General features: G+C 41.4%; 1 protein-coding gene across 3 annotated transcripts in view; it reads left to right on the top strand.

Annotated features, from left to right (window-relative positions):
* The first annotated feature begins 4,933 nt into the window (after positions 1 to 4,933).
* The window catches only part of SP4 (Sp4 transcription factor), an 86,880-nt gene continuing 71,015 nt past the window's right edge, over positions 4,934 to 20,798 (top strand). The window contains exons 1-3 of one of the 3 annotated variants that reach the window (XM_021670165.2): positions 4,934 to 5,109; positions 5,531 to 5,646; positions 6,188 to 7,708. In XM_021670165.2, the coding sequence (XP_021525840.1) occupies positions 6,970 to 7,708 (739 nt within the window). In that variant the 5' untranslated portion in view covers positions 4,934 to 5,109; positions 5,531 to 5,646; positions 6,188 to 6,969. Of the gene's footprint in view, positions 5,110 to 5,262; positions 5,647 to 6,153; positions 7,709 to 20,798 lie in introns of those variants that run through there. The other 2 variants (XM_012447823.2, XM_012447822.3) reach the window with 2 other exon arrangements.

Raw genomic sequence — 20,798 nt, 5'->3', positions numbered from 1 at the left:
CCATCTCTACTAAAATTACAAAATTAGCCAGGCATGGTGGCGCATGCCTGTAATCCCAGCTACTCGGGAGGCTGAGGCAGGAGAATCACTTGAACTCGGGAGGTGGAGGTTGTGGTGAGCAGAGAATGTGACATTTTACTCCAGCCTGGGAAACAAGAGCAAAACTCTGTCTCAAAAAAAACCCAAAAAACTAAAATGCATATAGACCCTGAAGCCCACAAAGGCTGATGTCCCCAGAAGCTATTATTTGCTCATGGAAAATACTTTTCACCAGTTGGATTGCTCACTACATTTTAGAACTCAGGGAATAACAAAATCAAGGCTTAATTTTCAGGAAAGATAACATAAACAGTGTAAACCCGAAGGAAAGAAATCCAAATTAAGCACCTGCCATCGAGATTACCTTATTTCATCTTCCTAATAACTCTATATGGTAGAAATTATTATGAAGATTTTTACATACTAATGAGGAAACTCAGACAGGTTAAGTAACTCACTTGAGAACTGAGATGGTTGTCCTTGCTTGCCTGGTTCCGAAGTCAGGTAAGTTTCACCCTACTTTACCTCACTCACTTTGAAATGGCTATTAGCCAAGCTTCATGAACTCTATTAATTGATACTCTCAATAAATAAATTTGCATTTTCATGGTCCCACAAGAATGTGGGTAGGCTTAAAGGGTGGTGGCTTGACAAACCAGAAAACAATCCTGAGTAGTTTAAAATGAATACTATTCATTTTCATATTCTTCCCGTCCTCTGCCACGAACTATCTTATAGTTGTGGAGTTGAGAGATCCAGAGAGTGGTGGAACAATGAGGGGACTTTGCAAGGAGGGGATTTGGACACTCGTTGACACCTGAATGGATGTGACAGAAGGAGTGCCAGAGGTTACTTAGTATTTCAGAAGAAACTTAGGCCAAACATGGCATAAATGAGAAAAAGGAACCATATTTGAGTGTCTCTTTTAGGAAGCTACTTTTTAAAAAACTGTTAAGCTGCTTTCTTTTTTTTTCTTTTTTCCTAGCACCCTCTGAAAATTATACAACTTATTTTGTATTTGGGAAGCATATAGGAAAAGATTTGGAGAGACTATAAACCAGAGAATAGTCAAAGCTTAACATCCACCTTTGCTCAAAAGTGTATTAACTAAGAGTATAGCCAACCAGAAATTAGAAACAGGGCTCAGTGAACATATTTCACTTAGAACAAATAGCCTCATTAGTACATCTGGACCATGTGTAGTTGTTACCATAATAAAGCCCTGGTAGAACATAAAATTACATTAAAAATAAAAACCAACAATAATTGTTTTCAGGAAGCAGAGAAAGTTTAAGTGTAATGTAACTGGGATATTCATATATATACATATATAACTGACACCAGCAAGTGGATCAAGATAAACCGGCAGAATGCTGTGTTTGGTAGATAAGCAGATGGCCTTGCTATTCCTCACGTGCATGCATTTAGCTCTCCCATAGTCTGGACAACTTCAGAGAAGATTTAACTCACAATTTTTAAATGTGTAAAGTTTATTACTTCAGCCTAGTTACATGTATAGTTAATACACATTAGAACACAATAGCTATTGGCAATTATTAGAACATAGCATATATCTGTTCAATATTTTATATCGATCTATATGTGCAAAGGAGTATAATATGGCTTATTATTGCTGCCATAAAATAAAATATATTTGGTCAATGTGGAAGTTAAGACATAGATGAATTAAATTTCCCAAGGTTATATGTGAACTTGGTGATTGCCAAGTACAGGGACTCATTCCTATAATCCCAACAGTTTGAGAGTATGAGGTGGGAGGATTACTTGAGCTCAGGAGTTCAAGAAGCTGGGTGTGGTGGCATACACCTGTTGTCACACCTACTGAGGAGGCTGAGGTGGGAGGATCACTTGGGCCTGGGAGGTTAAGGCTGCAGTGAGCTGTGATGGTGCCACTGCACTTCTGTCTGGGTGACAGAGCAAGACCCTGTCTCAAAAATAGATAAAAAATAAAGTCGATTATTAAACATCATGAAAATATAGAGCGAAAATGCCCAGTGTATTTGCAATTGCAACTTTCAAAAATATGCAATTCCTGATACTCAATTTATTATTTTTTCATTAATAATCTTTCATTGGATAAAACTATTCGGATTTATATTCTGGTCTGCTGCTTATTAAAAGTGCGGCCTTTGGGCAAGTGACTTCAACCAACAGAGTCTCACTTTGTTGCCCAGGCTGGAGTGCAGTGGCGCCATCTTGGCCCACTGCAACCTCCGCCTCCTGGGTTCAAGTGATTTTCCTGCCTCAGCCTCACAAGAAGCTGGGACTACAGGCTAGCGCCACCACGCCGGCTAATTTTTGTAGAGCCTGGGTTTCACCATGTCGCCCAAACTGGTCTGGAACTGCTGGGCTCAAGTGATCCACCTGCCTTGGCCTCTCAAAGAGCTGGAATTACAGGCGTGAGCCACGCCCCGTCTAGAATTTCAACACATGAATGGGGAAGGGGGCAGAGAACACATTCAGTCCGTAACAGTCAGGGACTAGAAGACTTTGGTCCACCATAAAAAGCAGGACTTATGTTTCTTGGATACCAGTATTGCCACTTATCTACAGGGTGCAGAATATTTAGGGCTTTGGAGATTCATACTGATGGCTAAGTTTATTTATTTATTTTTGAGACCGAGTCTTGCACTGTCACCCAGGTTGGAGTACAGTGGTGCGATCTCAACTCACTGCAACCTCTGCCTCCCACGTTCAAGAGGTAATCTGCCTCAGCCTCCCGAGTAGCTGGGATTCCTGGCGCACACTACCACACCCAACTAATTTTTTGTATTTTCAGTAGAAACGGGGTTTCACTATGATGGCCAGACTGGTCTTGAACTCCTGACCTTGTGATCCGCTCGCCTCAGCCTCCCAAAGCATTATTTTTAATCTATGGTTCAGAGACAGTAACATTGCCTCTCAGAAGCAGGTTTTCTAAAAGAAAACGAAAAGGAAAGCCCCAATTCGTAAGACTGAAAAATGTCTTCTTTCATTTGTCATGGTGAACTAAGGGGAGGAGGGGACCTGAGGATAGATAGTATATATGTAAATGCAAAAAAGCACTTTTGAGCTTTCTATATTGTACACGATGGGGGGAAAGCATGTTGTTCAGGGATCTCTGGCTCATTTTATAAGATGGGGTAGACAAAAAAAAATGGGGTAGACAATACTATGTAATTATTCGAATTGCTTTGTCTTGCTGCATGGCTTTGTCACCATCTGATTTTGCAATTACTTTAACAAGCAAAGGAAATGCCAGAGAAGTTCAGCATCTGGGACCTCCTCACCCTTGTAGCACGTCAGGCCTCAGGAAGGAGACAAAAATGCCCAAGGCTGACTGTGGAGCCCAGGTTAAAAGAGAGAAAATGGCTTTGAGCCTGGGTGGGTAAGCATGCCTTGTTCCCAAGGTCAATATTTACATGTAGGGTCACTTCCACCTTTGGTACACTTAATCAGGCTCTGATTATGTTCCATGGCATCATCCAGACTTCAGGACTTTGGAGGAAAGCTGGGGTAGGAGACTGCTCAAGTGCATTTGACAATAAAATGCTTTGTGCAGCCAGATGTAAATTGCACTTGCCCATACGCTTATACTAAACCATGAGCGGGGCTGACCCATATGGAGCTGGGCTTTTCTTTGCCCGGAGACTCTTGTGAGAACTCTGCCAACCACTTAGGTTTTTCGGCAAAACGCGATGCAACCGTAGAAGGCGGGTCAGTGCTCTGCACCAGCTGCCAGTCAGAGAGACAAATAAAAATGGAAGATCCCTCTCAGTGAGAAAACAGGCCTCGGACTCAAAGCGGGGGGCATGAGAGGAAGGTGAGCAAAGAAAGGCAAGGCGAGGGCGCTGCTTCAAGAAGCCGGGTTCATTCAAACCCCGAGGACAGCAAACCCCGCCTCCCCACGCCGCCGCCCGCTCAATCGCCGAGCGCTCCGGGTGTGAGCTTGCCCCGCGGGGAGCGGCTTGGAGCCGAGGAGGCGGTGGCAGAGGTGGTTTGGGCAGCCCCGCGCGGCGGATAGGCCCAGGCAAACAACACCCATTCCCCCTCCTCCTCGCTCAGTTCAACTCCCACTCGGCCCCGGCCACGCCCTGCCGCCACCGCCCCCTCGGGCAGCTTTCCGCTCGGCAGCCAGGCCTCGGTCGGGGGCGGGAGAGAGGCGGTGCCTCGAAGAAGGCGCCGCGGCCGCCGGAAACTACGAGTGCCGACAGCCTTTGCGACATTGCCCCGCCCCCTTTCTCCCACCACTCAGCGCGCGTCACCAGTGGCTCAGCCAATGGAGACCGAGTCAGGGAAAAAGGGCGCCCGCGTCCGGATGCGCCTCAAGAAAGCCATGCTCCCTGCGCGGGGGCAGTGGGCAGTTCAGCCGGCGCACCGAGTCGTCGTGGTCCGCACGCGCCCACGTCCGCCCCTCTCGCGTGCCTGGAGCGAGGGCCCTATTTTTTTCTTTAGTGGCAATTGGAGAGATGCTGGAGCGGGTTTTTGAGTGAAGGGCGCTGGGAAATGAGTAGGGGGCGGGATATCCTGAGACAACAAGTTTGGCTGTATGGAGGGCCTACCGGCAGCGCTCCTGAGTTAGAGCGCCGAGGAAAGAGCGCCAGAGGATCCAGGGAGGAGGAGAAGAGCTGCTAAAAGAATAACCCCGAGAAAGGGGGTGGAGAGGAGGCGGCCCCAGCGCCCCGGCCCCCGGCAGGTCGGCGGCCAATCCGCTGGGGGAAGGGGTGGAGAGTCGGAGGCTCCGGCAGAGAGAGGCCGAGGGGGGTGGGGAGTCGGCAGGGCTCGCACCGCCCTGGCCCCGCCCCCGACCCGCGCCACCGCCCGCGCCGCGCGCCGCCGCTGTCAATCAAGGGCGAGTCAGCCGGGCTCGGGCGGAGAGAGGAGCTGCTACGCCACAGCCCAGCGGCGGCCATTCGTGGAAAAAGAGGCAGAGCCTGTGCCAGCTACAGCCTCCTCCGAGCCACCGCGGGCGGGCGGGACCGGCCTCTCCTCCCGCCTCGCCCCCACCCCCACCCACCTCTATCCCAGTGTCTCCGTCTGAGGGTTTGTCCTGTTAATGCGAGATGAGCGGTACGTATTCTCCACCCCCCTCGGTCTCCTTCGCCGCCTCCCTCTCTCCCTCCCTCCCCAGACCCTGCTCGGTTCTCCCCCCTCCCCCGGGGCCGCTGAGATGCTTTAAGGGGAGGAGGAGAGGGCGGGAGGGAATCAGGGGGAGGGAAGGAGGGTTGTGTTTTGTCTTAATGTCTGAGAGGGAACAACCTCCTTCTGGGTGTTGCTCTGGAGCCGATGGGTCGGGTTTCAAACCACGTTTTGTGATACCCCCTCCTCCCTTCCCTCCTTCTCCCCCACCCCCTGCCGGTGTGCGTGGATCGCGGGTTTATGGAGATTAATGTTCGGGGGGAGGAGGGAGAAGAGGAGAGGGAGAAGACGAATAATAATAATCCTAATAACCTGTTGTCGTGTGTGTGTGTGGTTGGGGGGTTTGTTGCAGATCAGAAGAAGGAGGAGGAGGAGGAGGCGGCAGCGGCAGCGGCGATGGCTACAGAAGGAGGGAAAACCTCTGAGCCAGAGAATAACAATAAAAAACCCAAAACCTCAGGCTCCCAGGTAAAAGCAAACAAATAAAAAAAAAAATTCTTAACGACACATTAGAAAAGAGAGGGAGTTATGCCCTTTAAATGCCCAGAAGTAAAGAACAGAATAAAAATGTTTGTCCACTCAAAGCATCTTTCTGAGAGTGAGGAACTTAAATTGTAAATTCATCAAGATTTCACCTCTTTGAGGGTATAACGCTGTTTAAAATTACATCAGGAATTCAGACTATAAGAAAACGGTGTGTGTGTTCCCAAGGGCATTTTGAGTTTAGGAACAAAACACTTTACAAAGTTTTAAAGAAATTTCCTTTTATTTAAACTTGATATTATAGGACCTGCTTCCTTATTCATATAGTTCTTATCTACTTTTGTTCGTATTTCTTTTTGATTTCTGCTGCTTCCTAAATTCTGTTATGTAGAGTTGTCAAAATAAATAAGTAACCCCCTGGCAACTACTGGCCTCCACTAAATCCGCCCACTTTTTTTTCCCCCTTCTGCTTTACCACCCTATTTTGGGTAGGACTCTCAGCCCTCTCCTCTGGCTTTACTGGCAGCTACTTGCAGCAAAATAGGGACTCCTGGTGAAAATCAAGCAACTGGACAACAACAAATTATTATAGATCCAAGCCAAGGATTGGTGCAGCTTCAGAATCAACCACAACAGCTAGAACTGGTAACAACGCAACTTGCTGGAAACGCTTGGCAACTTGTTGCCTCCACTCCTCCTGCTTCAAAAGAAAATAACGTTTCTCAACCAGCTTCTAGTTCATCTAGTTCTTCCAGCAGTAATAACGGGAGTGCATCTCCTACAAAAACTAAATCAGGTAATTCTTCCACCCCTGGTCAATTTCAAGTCATACAAGTACAAAATCCAGGTGGTAGTGTACAGTACCAAGTGATTCCACAACTTCAGACAGTGGAAGGTCAACAAATTCAGATCAATCCAACTAGTAGTTCATCTCTACAGGATTTGCAGGGTCAAATTCAGCTCATTTCTGCAGGTAATAATCAAGCTATACTCACAGCTGCTAACAGGACAGCTTCTGGGAATATTCTTGCTCAAAACCTGGCAAATCAGACAGTTCCAGTCCAAATTAGACCTGGCGTTTCAATACCACTTCAGTTACAGACTCTTCCTGGTACTCAGGCTCAAGTTGTAACCACCCTACCAATTAACATTGGAGGCGTGACTCTAGCTTTGCCAGTGATAAACAACGTGGCTGCTGGAGGAGGGACTGGGCAGGTTGGCCAGCCTGCTACTACTGCTGATAGTGGGACTTCCAATGGGAATCAGTTAGTTTCCACACCCACTAATACTACTACTTCTGCCAGTACTATGCCGGAATCTCCCTCCTCCTCTACTACTTGCACAACCACTGCTTCAACATCTCTGACAAGCAGTGACACATTAGTGAGCTCAGCAGATACGGGCCAGTATGCAAGCACGTCAGCCAGTAGTTCTGAACGCACCATTGAAGAATCTCAGACACCTGCTGCTACTGAGTCTGAAGCCCAGAGCTCCAGTCAGCTACAGCCTAATGGAATGCAGAATGCACAGGATCAATCAAATTCTCTTCAGCAGGTGCAAATTGTAGGCCAACCTATCTTACAGCAGATCCAGATCCAACAGCCTCAGCAACAGATCATTCAGGCGATTCCACCACAGTCATTTCAACTCCAGTCAGGGCAGACAATTCAGACCATCCAGCAGCAGCCTTTGCAGAATGTTCAACTTCAAGCAGTAAATCCGACTCAGGTGCTTATCAGGGCTCCAACTTTAACACCTTCAGGGCAAATCAGTTGGCAGACTGTACAGGTTCAGAATATTCAGAGTCTTTCAAATTTGCAAGTTCAGAATGCTGGGTTATCCCAACAATTAACCATCACCCCAGTGTCTTCAAGTGGTGGCACAACTCTTGCTCAGATTGCTCCTGTGGCTGTTGCTGGTGCCCCAATAACTTTGAATACTGCCCAGCTTGCATCAGTGCCTAACCTTCAGACAGTGAGCGTTGCCAACCTGGGTGCTGCAGGTGTTCAAGTGCAGGGAGTTCCCGTTACAATCACTAGTGTTGCAGGTAAGTTATGACATCTTTTTAAGTACTTTTAAAATCGTTTTCGTAACAGTCATTGCTTTTCTTTGCCAATTCTTAGGTTTGACATAGCCTCTGAAGTAAACACATAATCATAACCAGAAACAGGAGTATTGTAGTAACAAACATAGCTCTATAGTAACCAGTGTGACATGTTCACTTTTGTAGATTTTATGATGTTAGGTTTTATATGTTAATTTTGTTAGACAGTTTTTAAAAATATTATTTTATGAGACAAAGCTTTCTGATTAGAATCATAATTTACCTTCTGTAATTTAGTGGTCTTATTTCAGTACGTTCGAACTTTTCAGAAAGAACCCTAGTCAAAATAATATTTATCTCTTCTTTGAGGGAAAGTAGTTTTAAACTGAATTTGTATATGTAACTGTGAATCTGTTGAACTTTTAATTCTGTGGTATAATAAGGCTAACTTTTTTTTAATGGAAGTTATTTCTCAAGCTTCAGTGTCTTGTGACCCATACTTTTGTGTTTTATTACACTGGACTGTTTTAAACTAGATATTGATGCAGTTGAGAGATAGTTTTACATTGTAAATTGTTTGGTTAAATTTTATGTCTACTTTTAAGCTAATATCAGGATTTGAATTTATAATCCTTAATTTATAGAACTATATTTAATTAAATCTTATGGTCACTGTGTGATTTGTAGATGTTTAATGTAAGGTTGATGGAAAGCAATGAAAAATGTTGACAGAATTCACTAATTTGAATTAATCGTGGTAAAGTTATTTTTAAACCAATTTTAAAAGTAGTTGTTACTTGTTATGCGTGTAAATAGATACTTCTGAAGTACTTGGCAAGTAGTTTAATCTTTTTTTGGACCAGTCTTGTCCCTAATAACTTTGTTTTCTAGTAATTAAACCCTTTTCATGGATTCTGATTTGATGAAAACCTCGTTTTGTTTTTGTGCCTATGATACTTTCAGACCTTGTCAGTTAAATATTTCTATTTTGATAATCTGAGATAAATAAGTTTATCACTTTTGAATGACCTTTCTTGAAATAAGTTGCCAAAAAAATATGCTAGGGTTCTTATTTTATGGTTAATACCTCAAGTAGACATATATATGTGAAATTGTAAATTGCCAGGTAAAACTTTCTGATTCAGGAGAACTGAGATTATAGTTTTTATGTAGATACCCACTATTTCTAGACCAGTGCCATCCAGCAGAATGCTCTGTGATGTTAGAAATGTTTATGTGTCCTATCTAGCCACAGGCTACTTGTGGCTCCTAAGCAGTTAGGTATGCCGGGGGTATCTGAGGAACTGAATTTTAAATTTTATTTAATTTTAATTTAAGTAACCACATGTGGCTAGTGGCTTCTTTATTGGCAGGCACAGTAATTTAGTGTTCTGAGTGTGGTATTTTTCCCCTAAAACTGTCACAGCGTGATTATATAAGTGTTTCTCTGGTTTACAGTCCTTAACTTGCTTTGTTTCTACTCCTTTGCTGAAAACTTTGACAATAATTGTAGTATTGCAGAAAAGTGTTTTTGATGGGTTGAATGACAGTTTGCATTGTAAAAGCAGAAGTTATTTCACTTCCATTTCATCTTATTAAGCATTAGTTAGCGAATTGTGATTAAGAGAATGGAGTAATTTATAATTTAGGTTAGAAGTAATCAATTCTTCTGCTCTCTAATTGGTATCTGTTGCAATCCAGAGGTTTTCCCTTAGCCATTGTGAGAGTAAACAAATGTTTTGGCCACCCAAACTTAGATTAACTTGAATGGTTGATTATAAACACAGGATCCAGCTTCTGGTACTGTAAGTTTTGAATTGTGGGGGACAAGGGATTTGCCTTTCAGCATGCTTTCCAGGTAACTCTAAAACTCACTGAAGCGGCTGGGTGTGGTGTCTCATCCTGTAATCCCAACACTTTGGGAGGCCAGGGTGGGAGGGTTGCTTGAGCCCACTAGTTCAAGAGCAGCCTGGGCAACATAGTCTCTCCAAAAAAATTTTTTTAAATTAGCTGAATGTGGTTGTACACCTGTGGTCCCAGCTTCTTGGGAGGCTGAAGTAGGAGGATCGCTTACGCCAGGGAATGCAAGCTGCAGTGAGCTGTGACTGCCTCACTGCACTTCCACCTGAGTGACAGATGGAGACCTTGTCTCGGACAAACTCACTGAAGTTTGAGAATCAAGTGTCTAGTCCTCAGCAGTGAACCAGAAGACAGAATATGGAAGCAGGTGGGTGTTGAGCTAGTTCATTTGTGCCTCAGAATAGATTTTGGTGGCAAGTACAACTTTTTAGGTTTTTTTTTTTTTTTTCCTAATTGATTTCCAACCCTCAGCTGAAAACTTTAGTTTTTATTCGACAAGTGTGTATTGAGATGGCTACTGTATGCTGAACACTGCCGATAGGTGTGGTTATTCCCTCATTTTCAGGGATAATTTTTTCACTTAAAGGATTTACGTGATTTGGATGGTTTCATTTAAGTATAGGAGGAAATTTGAAAAAAGTAAAATCATACAAGGTAAATGTAATAAAACCAGTACTTGAAGCTGGGGAGCTTGGTACTTAGTTTTATGAAATGAGAATATTAGCAACAACCTAGGAGGATCCTCTTCCATTAATAGTATATTCAGCATCATGTGTTTCTGTGCTTTGGTCTCAGCTGTAAATCCTGACTCCATGCTGAGCGTTAGTTAGAATTGTAGTAGGAACCAAATATGTGTATGCTCTGTGTATTTTTGTTTGTTTCCTTATTGGGATTCTGAATTTGACTTTAAAAATTTTTACTTAAAAAAATAGATATGGGGGTACAAGTGCAGTTGTGTTACATGGATATATTGCATAGTGGTGAGATTTTAGTGTACCCGTCACCCAACTAGTGAACGTTGTACCCAGTAGGTCATTTTTCACCCCTCACCCAGTCTCCCACCTTCTGTAGTCCCCAGTGTGTGTATTCCACCTGTATGTCCATGTGTAATCCTTTTTTTTTTTTTTTTAGTTCTCACTTATAAGGGAGAACATGCTGAGTTTGACTTCAGAGGAAAAGCAGAAACCTTAATTTAAGCTCAAAGACAACAAATTTTACTTCTGGCTTAAGCGCCTTTATTTTAACTAAGTGAGGAGAATGAACTGCTTGTTTTCACAATGTCTTCTAATAGTCAAAGAGCCCTAAATAAAGTGAATTTCAGGTGTTAACATTTTCTTAAAGAATTTGGAGCTTGTAGGAACTATGGATAGCTAAATCTGTAATTAACTTGCAGTGGCCCACAATGTGCCTTATTTTTGGCAGTAATCATCATATGTAGTAACAGAGATTATACTGTAGGCCTTTTGATTGATGAATGAATATTTCTCAGTCAATTTTAGTGGAAATATGCTGGTTCTCCCACAAAGGAAGTTCAGACTTGATGATAAGATACTTGAAGAACTTGACTCTCTTACCTGATTTTTTTTTACTTCTCCAGGGAATTAAAATACGAAACCTGGGGATATAGTATGAAACTAGAAGTGGAAGGACCAGTTCTTCATTATTAGTACCAAAGAAAATAATTAAAATTTATATTTAATTTTAAAACTGAATTTTATTCAGTTGAATTAACCTCTTACAGTGATTTTGTTTTCCAGAGCTATTAAAGGTGGAAAATTGGCTTGAGGTTTAATACAAATATGGTTTTCCTTTGCCATATATGTTTTATTAATTTGGATTTCCCTCATGGGTAGCTGTATATATACATACTCATGTACTCCCGGGTTTGGTTACTCTCTTTTCAGAGGAGTCAGATTTACTCCAGTAATCTTACTTCTTTAAAATCTTTATACATTTTATTAGATTGGAATTCATTATTAGAAACTTAAATCTTGTACACAATTCGAATGACTCAGGCTCTGAACTACCAAACTGGCTTTAACTATTAAATGATTTTTTTCATGGAAGATGAAAAGTTCTCAATGTAGAACCACATTAATTTTTAAAAAAGGCATTTTATTTTTTGAGACGGAGTTCCACTCTTGTTGCCTAGGCTGGAGTGGCATGTTCTAGGCTCACTGCAACCTCTGCCTTCTGGTTTCAAGTGATTCTCCTGCCTCAGCCTCCCAAGTAGCTGGGACTACAGGCATGCACTAGCATGCCGGGCTAATTTTTGATTTTTAGTAGAGATGGCGTTTCACCATCTTGGCCAGGCTCGTCTTGAACTCTTGACCTTGTGATCCACCCACTTCAGCCTCCCAAAGTACTGGGGTTATAGGCATGAGCCACTATGCCTGGCCCTGCATTTTTTTTTTTTAGGATTTCAGGATAGAAAGTAACAAAGGAAAATAGAGTTTTTTGTTTGTTTGTTTGCATTGGAAGTGGAGTCTCTTCTGTCACCCAGGCTGGAGTACAGTGGCAGGATATCTGCTCATGTCCACTATGCCTCCTGGGTTCAAGCGATTCTCCGGCCTCAGCCTCCCAAGAGTAGGGACTACAGGCACATGCCACCAGGCCTGGCTAATTTTTTTTTTTTTTTTGAGATGGAGTTTCACTTTTGTTGCCCAGGCTGGAGTGCAATGGCACAATTTCGGCTCACCACAACCTCCGCCTCCCGGGTTCAAGCAGTTTTCCTGCCTCAGCCTGCCGAGTAGCTGGGATTACAGGCATATACCACCATGCCAGACTGATTGTATATTTTTAGTAGAGACGGGTTTCTCCATGTTGGTCAGGCTGGTCTTGAACTCCCGACCTCAGGTGATCTGCCTGCCTCAGCCTCCTAAAGTGCTGGGATTACAGGCGTGAGCCACTGCGCCAGGCCTATGCCTGGCAAATTTTTATATTTTTAGAAGAGATAGGGTTTTGCCATGTTGGCCAGGCTGGTCTCAAACTGCTGACACCGGTATCTCCCCACCTCAGCCTCCCAAAATGCTGGGATTACAGGCATGAGGCACCATGACTGGCTGAAACAGAGTTTTAATCACCTGCTTTTCATATTCTGAATCAGAGAATATATAATGAGTAGTACTGAAGGAATATTGGGGCAGTCATGGAAGCAGATTAAGAATATGCTGGGCGTGGTGGCTCATGCCTGTAATTCCAGCACTTTTGGGAGGCTGAGGTGGGTAGATCACGAGGTATATTGGGGCAGGCATGAAAGCACTCACAGCTTTAAATTTGCTTAATCAAGAAGGAAGATAGGGAATGGTGCTATGTGTAGAAATAACATACCCTTACAAAATGACAGAATTGTAGGTGGAAAGGATCTTGGAGATTATGGCTCAGCAATTGTAACCTTTTGATAATGCTGCTAAAGTCTATTTATAAAGGCATTTTATGTTTCTACTGTTTGAAGAAATGTGGGTCAGAGGTTCTGCATTGCTACATTAAGTACTTGGGGGTGACACAGTAAGGATTGACAGTAATAGGGGGACCTGACCTAATATCAGACTGTACACATATGTATGCTCTTCTATACTCTTCTCATGTGGGTTTGAGTTAGGTTTGGATGTTCATAATGCTTGTAATTTTGCTACCTAGTCAATGAGCAAATTGTGGCAAAGGAAACCTGTTGAATCACAAATGGCTTATTTAAGTATGTGGTGAGATGAAGGCTTAATGAAATTGTAGTTACTAAGGTAACTTAAAAATAACTGAGCCTCTTTCTTCTACCCTGTTTCCTTAGCCCTATTTTAGAAATGAAGAAATTGAAGCCCAGAGAGGTTAAATGACCCTCTTATATTTTATGATAAAGTGAGGGCTAGAATCTTGACTTCTGCTTCAGTTGTCTTTCTACTGCGTTTCTGGGTTGGCTTTTTGGAAGTTATCCTAAGGTCAGAAGGAACTTTCAGATTCGGTTTCAGGGTAGTATCAATAACTTAAAATTTATGCTGCATGGTAAAAAGTACCAGAAAATTTAGCATGAATAACACCTAAATTCTTTAAAATATCCTGAACGTCAGACAAATGAGCTTGATAACCATTCTTAGCAAAGTCCTTGAATGAACTATTGAGTAGTTGGCTCTCGAGCATTTTAAAAAAGAACTCAGGAGTCACTGGGAGCCAGTATGGGTTCACTAAGAAACTAGGTTCATATGTTCTTTCTTTAGGGTTTCCAGATGCATATGCAAAGGAAATAATGTTAACATAATATATCTTGATTTTAGTATTGATAGTCCTGGTCTCTTTGAAGGCTCATAGCAGGTTGCACAATTATATGAAAAGTGGTCATTGATTATTCACCTCTAAGCAGTCTCACACTATTGCAAAATAGAACTAATTTTGAGCCGGGCGCGGTGGCTCAAGCCTGTAATCCCAGCACTTTGGGAGGCTGAGGTGGGTGGATCATGAGGTCAAGAGATCAAGACCATCCTGGTCAACACGGTGAAACCCCATCTCTACTAAAAATACAAAAAATTAGCTGGGCTTGGTGGCGCGTGCCTGAATCCCAGCTACTCAGGAGGCTGAGGCAGGAGAATTGCCTGAACCCAGGAGGCGGAGGTTGCAGCGAGCCAAGATCGCGCCATTGCACTCCAGCCTGGGTAACAAGAGCGAAACTCCGTCTCAAAAAAAAAAGAAAGAAAGTTGGATTAAACTATAAACCCTGAGTCGTCTTCTAATTCTAAAATTTAAGATCTATGAAATTAGAGTATATATTTTAGTTTGTTCCGGGTACTCCCATCCAACACATGGTCAGAGTTCTCTGTAAGTGTTAGACTTACCTAATCAGTTATTTAGGGATTTTTGTGAGAGAGATTGAGGGTGATATTTACCAGTTTTCTTATGGAGGCTGTATAATTAGGGTGAATTCTATTAATAAATGCAGCACTTTAATTCATTAATTAATATATTTGTGTTCATTGTTCTTAAATTTACTGTGTGCTTAGGTGCTGTTTTTCTATGTCATTTGCTCTTTTATTTGGTGAATACCAAAACAGTATTTTAAAAATGTGCTTTAGTTCTGACACTGAATTTGTAGTTAATGATATTTTATCTCAGTATAGTAGCCTTCTCTTATCTGTGATTTCGCTTACCTGCAGTCAACCAAGGTCCAAAAATATTAAATGGTATATTCTAGAAAGAAACAGTTTATTAGTTTTAAATTGCACACCTTTCTGAGTATTGTGATGAAATCTCAGTCTGTCCAAGGTGAATGGGAAGTTTCTCTTTATCCAGTTATACACTCTGTATATGCTACTAATGAGTCACTTTAGTAGCCTTCGTAACTGCTGTGGGATCACAGTATGTTCAAGTATTTTTATTTTATGTATTTATGGCCTCAAAGTGCAAACATAGTAATGCCAGCAGTTCGAATATATCTAAAATAAGCCAAATATATGCCAAAGAGAAGTCGTTAATCTCATACTTTGTGTAATTTATAAATTAAACTTTATTATAGGTTTGTATATATGAAAAAACAATATATATAGGGTTCGGTCCATGGTTTCAGGGATCCAGTAGGGGTCTTGGAACATATTTCCCCCTCTGATAAGGGGAGACTACTCTAGCTCTTTAACCATAGTTGTGTTTCTGGTACTGTCACTTTAGTGTGAACAATGTGATTACCTTTTCTTGAGTGGAATTAGAGAACAATTGGAAAATCTAGGATCCTAAAAGAGCCCAAATTCTGGGAAGCACTGGCAGCATTAAATTTGTCAATTTTCCCTATGGAGTAAGCAAATCCAGTATGTATGCCTTTTTTGTTTTTAAGGTATTTATGCTCATCTTTTAAATTTATAGGGTACAAGTACAATTTTGTTATAGTGCTATGTTGTATGGTGGTGAAGGCAGGGCTTTTAGTGTATCCATCACTTCAGTAATGTACATTGTATTCATTAAGTAATTTCTTATTCCCACTACCCTCACACCCTCTTTCCTTTCCTTTCCCTTTCCCTTTCTCTTCTCTCTTCTCTCTTCTCCTTTCTCCTTCCCTACCTCCCCTCCCCGCTCTTTCTTTCTTTCTTTCTTTTTGTCTTTCTTTCTTTCTTTCTGTCCTGTAGTAGTCACTTCCTTTTTGGCTCAGAATTATCTGGTACAGAGGTGTTTTTGAAAATGTTTGAGGCCAAACGCAGTGGCTCATGCATGTAATCTCAGCACTTTGCAAGGCTGAGGGAGGAGGACCACGTGAGCCCAGGAGCTTGAGACCAACCTGGGCAATACAGTGATACTGTGTCTCTACAAAAAAAAGGAAAAAGAAGAGAATTAGCTGGGTGTGGTGGTCCATGCTTGTAGTCCCAGCTACTCAAGTGGCTGAGGCTGGAGGATTGCTTGAACTCAAAGAGTTCTGTTCAAGGTTATAGTATGCTATGACAGTCACTGCACTCCAACCTGGGTGGGAGAGTGAGACCCTGTCTCTTAAAAAATGTATCTATATGTATGTAAAATGTTTAAGACTCAAGAATCTTTTGAATACAAAAAGTGATAATTCAAATATATGAAGCTTCTCCTTTCCTCAGGGATGATAATAAAGTTAAGGAGATTGGAAATATCTGTGCTTGATCAGAGGTAATGGTTCTCATAGTAGGTTTATTATTGGTGCAGATCACATGTACATAGAGGCATCATATAGCACACTAAGAATTAAAACTCACATTTTTGTTTGGGTACTTTCTGCCTCCTCCCCACCCCATTAGCTGTACCATCTGGGCAAACATCATAATTGTAGTTCCATTCACAAAATAATGATATTAGTTCCTACCTTCTTTCCCTCATAGAGTCTCAAAGATTAGATAAGATAATATATATGAAAAGGCTTTGCATATTATAAAGAAAACTAGGCAGGCGGCAGTAACCCGGCAACATCTGTACGTAGTGACACCCACTAGAAGAATGTGAAGTAGTAAAGTGGGAGAATGAGCTATTTTAGGTATGGATATTAGCCTGAGTTACATGTCAGAGGTAAATGAGAAATTTGTATAGAGGAATCAGAAAGCTTTGGTAAAGGGTAAGCACGGGTGAGGTGAGGTGTATGGAGAGAGTGGTGTATTTCCAGGTGGAAAAGAAGTGGTGTGACTGGGCATGGTGGTTCATACCTGTAATCCCAGTACTTTGGGAGGCTGAGGCAGTTGGATCACTTCAGCTCAGGAGTTTGAGACCAGCCTGGGAAACATGGTGAAACCTATCACTACTAAAAATACAAAAATTAGCTGGACATACTGGTGCATGCCTGTAGTCCCAGCTACCCTGGGAGTCTGAGGTGGGAGAGTTGCTTGAGCCTGGAAGTTGAAGGTTGCAGTGAGCTGAGATCATGCCACTGCACTTCAGCCTGGGCAATAGAGACCCTGTCTCGAAAAGAAAAGGCGATGTATTTCAGTATAGTAAGAACTAAATGTCTGCTGTCTGTTTAGCCCTTGTTAGGTTCTGAAGGCACTAACTTAACCTGTCTTAAAATTATGCTTGTGTTCAGGAGAAAGACTTACATACATGAAACCATTATATGGCAGCTGCAACTACATATGAGAATTTATACTTAAGTACTGGGTTTTGAGGTATGAAAAACAAGTGTGAGAGATCAGAAGTCAGTGAGGTTAGTGGGGAGTAAAAAAGAAAGGCTTTTTCTGGTGGAGATAGGACTTGAAATAAGCCTTAAAGATTAGTTCGGAAAGTGAACATTTGAGACTTTGGGGGTCAGAGATGAAGAGTGAGGATGTTTTGAGTCAATCTGGTAAACTTGGAATGAGCTTGATGGGTATCAAAGATTGGGAAAAAAAAAAGCTATCATGTGGAAGCTTGTAACTAACACAGGGAATGATGGGGTCTCTCCTGTGTGTTTCCTAGAAGCGTAGTAGTCTCACATAGTATCTCAGAATTGCCAACCAAACAGCCTGTGGCACTCCTGCTTCAGCCACAGAAGTTGTGTGTGTGTTGAAGCATTTCCTAATATTTTGTTTGAAGAAGTGATTTTGTCAAAATAATAATTAAAAATAAATTGAGTTTTCTTCTTTCTTTTCTGGGGACATTGTCTGCAGGCATTCAAAATGGTCCAGCGTTTGACATACTGACGTAGGCTTTCCTCTAACAAAACTAGGCTGTCCTGAACCCCTGGTAATAGAGTTGTTTACCTTTATACCAAGAAGTTTGGGAAAACACCAAAATCTGCGTGTGGCATGTGCCCAGGCAGACTTCGAGGGTTCGTGCTGTAAGACCTAAAGTTCCTATGAGGTTGTCCAAAAGAAAGAAACGTGAGCAGGGCTTGTGGTGGTTCCATATGTGCTAAATGTGTTTGTGACAGGATCAAGTGTGCTTTCCTTATCGAGGAGCAGAAAGGCCTTGTGAAAGTGTTGAAGTCGCAAGCACAGAATCAGAAAACTAAAAAAAAAAATTAAATTTTTTTGAGTAATAAAAATGAAAAAAATAAAAAATAAATTTGAAAAACTTTAGTGGATTGGAGGTATTGAGTGAAATTATTTGTAATGCAAATGATAATTACAGAATGTTTCTTTGTAGGTAAAAGTGTAGAAAAGTTAGAGATCAGGAGCCCAGATAAAAGCATATTGTTGGAGTAATTTAGTTATGAATTCACAGTGGTCTCTAGAAAGACTGTGGCAATGAAGTAAATGGTTGCTAAATATAAAAAACAGCTTGTTGAATTTCTCTAGGACCCAGAATGGTGACATGAAAGAAATGGTAAGAGATTAGGTAAAAACATTAGGTTGGTTTGTTCTTTCCCCCTACTCTGTATCAAGCATGGTAATAGGGATTGAGAAACTAAAGATGAAGTAAGATATGTTTCTGCCCTCATAGAATGTTGTGGGAGACATACTGTATTTCCCTGCTTCTAGGACATGCTTTTTACATTTTATTTATTTTTATTATTTTTTTTTTTGAGACAGTATCTTGTTCTGTCACCCAGACTGGAATTCAGTGTCATGATCTCGCCCACTCCAGCCTCCACCTCCCGGGTTCGAGTGATTCTCCTGCCTCAGCCTCCTGAGTAGCTGGGATTACAGGCACCTGCCACCATGCCCAGCCAATTTTTGTATTTTCAGTAGAGAGGAGGTTTCGCCCTCAGGTGATCCACCCACCTCAGCCTCCCTAAGTGCTAGGATTACAGGCATAAGCTACTGTGACTGGGCCCATTTTAAATCTTTGAAATTATTTCAAAGTTCTGCTGATTAAATTATGACATGCCTTTGATTACACAAAAGGCATGTCATAGTTTAACTAGCAGAACTTTTTTCTTTCTTAACGATCACTTGTATCTTATACTCAATGGTATATGAGATAGGTAGGTAGGTAGGTAGGTAGGTAGGTAATTAAATTACTTAGTGGTGTTTGGTTTATAAAAGCTATGAATGAAGTGTTATAGAAGCCCAGAGGAAGGAAGAACTAGTTCTGCTTGTAGGGTTCTGGGAATGTTTTCATGGAAAGGATGATAACTGAGCCGAGACTTAAAGGGGATGACTTAAAGGATGACTAAAAAGTTTACCAGTTCAGAAGGAAGAGAAGGGCCACTCTTCTTCTCTTCCTTCTGACCTGGTAAACTTTTTAGTCATCCTTTAAGGTTGTGTTGGTTTTCACATACACTTTGAAATTCAATTAGTGTTTTGTAAACATTACAAAATTCAGACTTAGCTCAAGGAGTATTCATATAAAAGTTGGATTGTAAGCCTCATGTAAGTAGAGTCTGTGTCGTAAATGTAAATATGTGTATGATTTTATAATTTTATTTTTTTCCTCACACCTTGATGAGCATTGCTCAGTATTTGTCATTCTGATACTGAACCAGAATAAAGGACAGAGGTGGAGAACTTTGATTTCATAGGAGAATAGGATGGACAGATCCTTGGAATAGACTCAAGATGTATATTAAAGGAATGAGAGAGTTTATGATCATAAAAGGAAAAATGATTAGTAAAGTGAAATAAAGGGAATTTAAATCTGATTGCTTCGCATGTTTTGGTACACAGTTGCAGGTGAGAATCTTACCAGTGAGGAGAACGTTGAGAAGAAATGGAAGGTATATTAAATTTCCAGATTGAGTCCCTCTGATGTTATTTTGTAGATGCCTCATAATGTGGCCAGTCAGAAGGGGTTTAGTACAGTTCTGTAAATAATGAGTCAAGTCACCGTAGCTTTTTGTTCACAGAAGCGGAGCTGCTTTTGCACAGGAGTATAGGAACGAGATAGTGATCTGTACTGTGGTAAGTGGGTATCTGTGCCTGATGTGGGGCTGGGGAAGGGATGGAAAATCCTTGCTCGGGTCTAGTTGAGGATATCTATGCCAGGGAGTTAAAGAAGAGGGAAGAGGAAGAGACTAGGTGAATATGATGACAGGTACTAACTGAATTTATATAAGAGAAACAAATACTTAAAGTGGTTTGTGAATTCTAAATATTTAAATCTACATATGAACCAGGTTGAGACAGTTGACAGATATTTGTCATAAATACTACAAAGTATGAAAACATGCTTGTTGAAGCAAACTTTGATTATTGTGATTTTATTAGTATAGGTTTTTAAATTTAAAGCATAATTTTTTTTCAGAATTTCTCTCACCTGTTCTCATTGGTAGTATATCACTGCCTTTACTCATTTGAATGATAGGGCAGGTAAATGGTTTTAATATCCGTTTGATAGACTTTCATCTATTACCTGGACTCCCTACTGGCAGACACATCCATGAATTCAGTCAGCAAGTAGATACTAAGCATCTGTATTGTGTGGCTTGATGTGTTCCTTAGATAGTTGAATAACATGGGACTGAACTCCTGCCTCTGTAATATTCTAGTGGGGAAAGAAATTATGCAGTTTTCTTTAATGAATAAAACAAGTAGTAAAAGGGTACTTCTTTGAACCTTATGTTTGTTTATATTTTGCTGACATTTACTGCATGTTGATAGTATACCAGATAGTGTATGCAGCACTTGAGTTATTAACTCATGTAATCTTCAGAACACACTGTAAGGTAAGTATTGCTGACATCCCTCCTCTCAGGTATAAAAACTGAGGCCTATAGAGGTTAAATAATTTGCTCAAGGCCACGTAGTGAATGATGGAACCAGAGTCTAAACATACTTGTACTATTACCACTTACTGCCTCTAACTATATGCTCTCTGTATACTGTAGTGTTTGTTTTCTGTGATCGTTTATGGACTCAGTTTTTTTGTCTCTTATATACCACTGTTTAAGCAC

The sequence above is a fragment of the Aotus nancymaae genome, unplaced genomic scaffold (genome assembly GCF_030222135.1).
Source record: "Aotus nancymaae isolate 86718 unplaced genomic scaffold, 86718_ANA_hifiasm-v0.15.2.pri h1tg000025l, whole genome shotgun sequence".
Classification (NCBI taxonomy): Eukaryota; Metazoa; Chordata; class Mammalia; order Primates; family Aotidae; genus Aotus; species Aotus nancymaae.
Note: the sequence above shows the minus strand (reverse complement) of the source record. Positions and strands in the feature narration are given on the sequence as shown.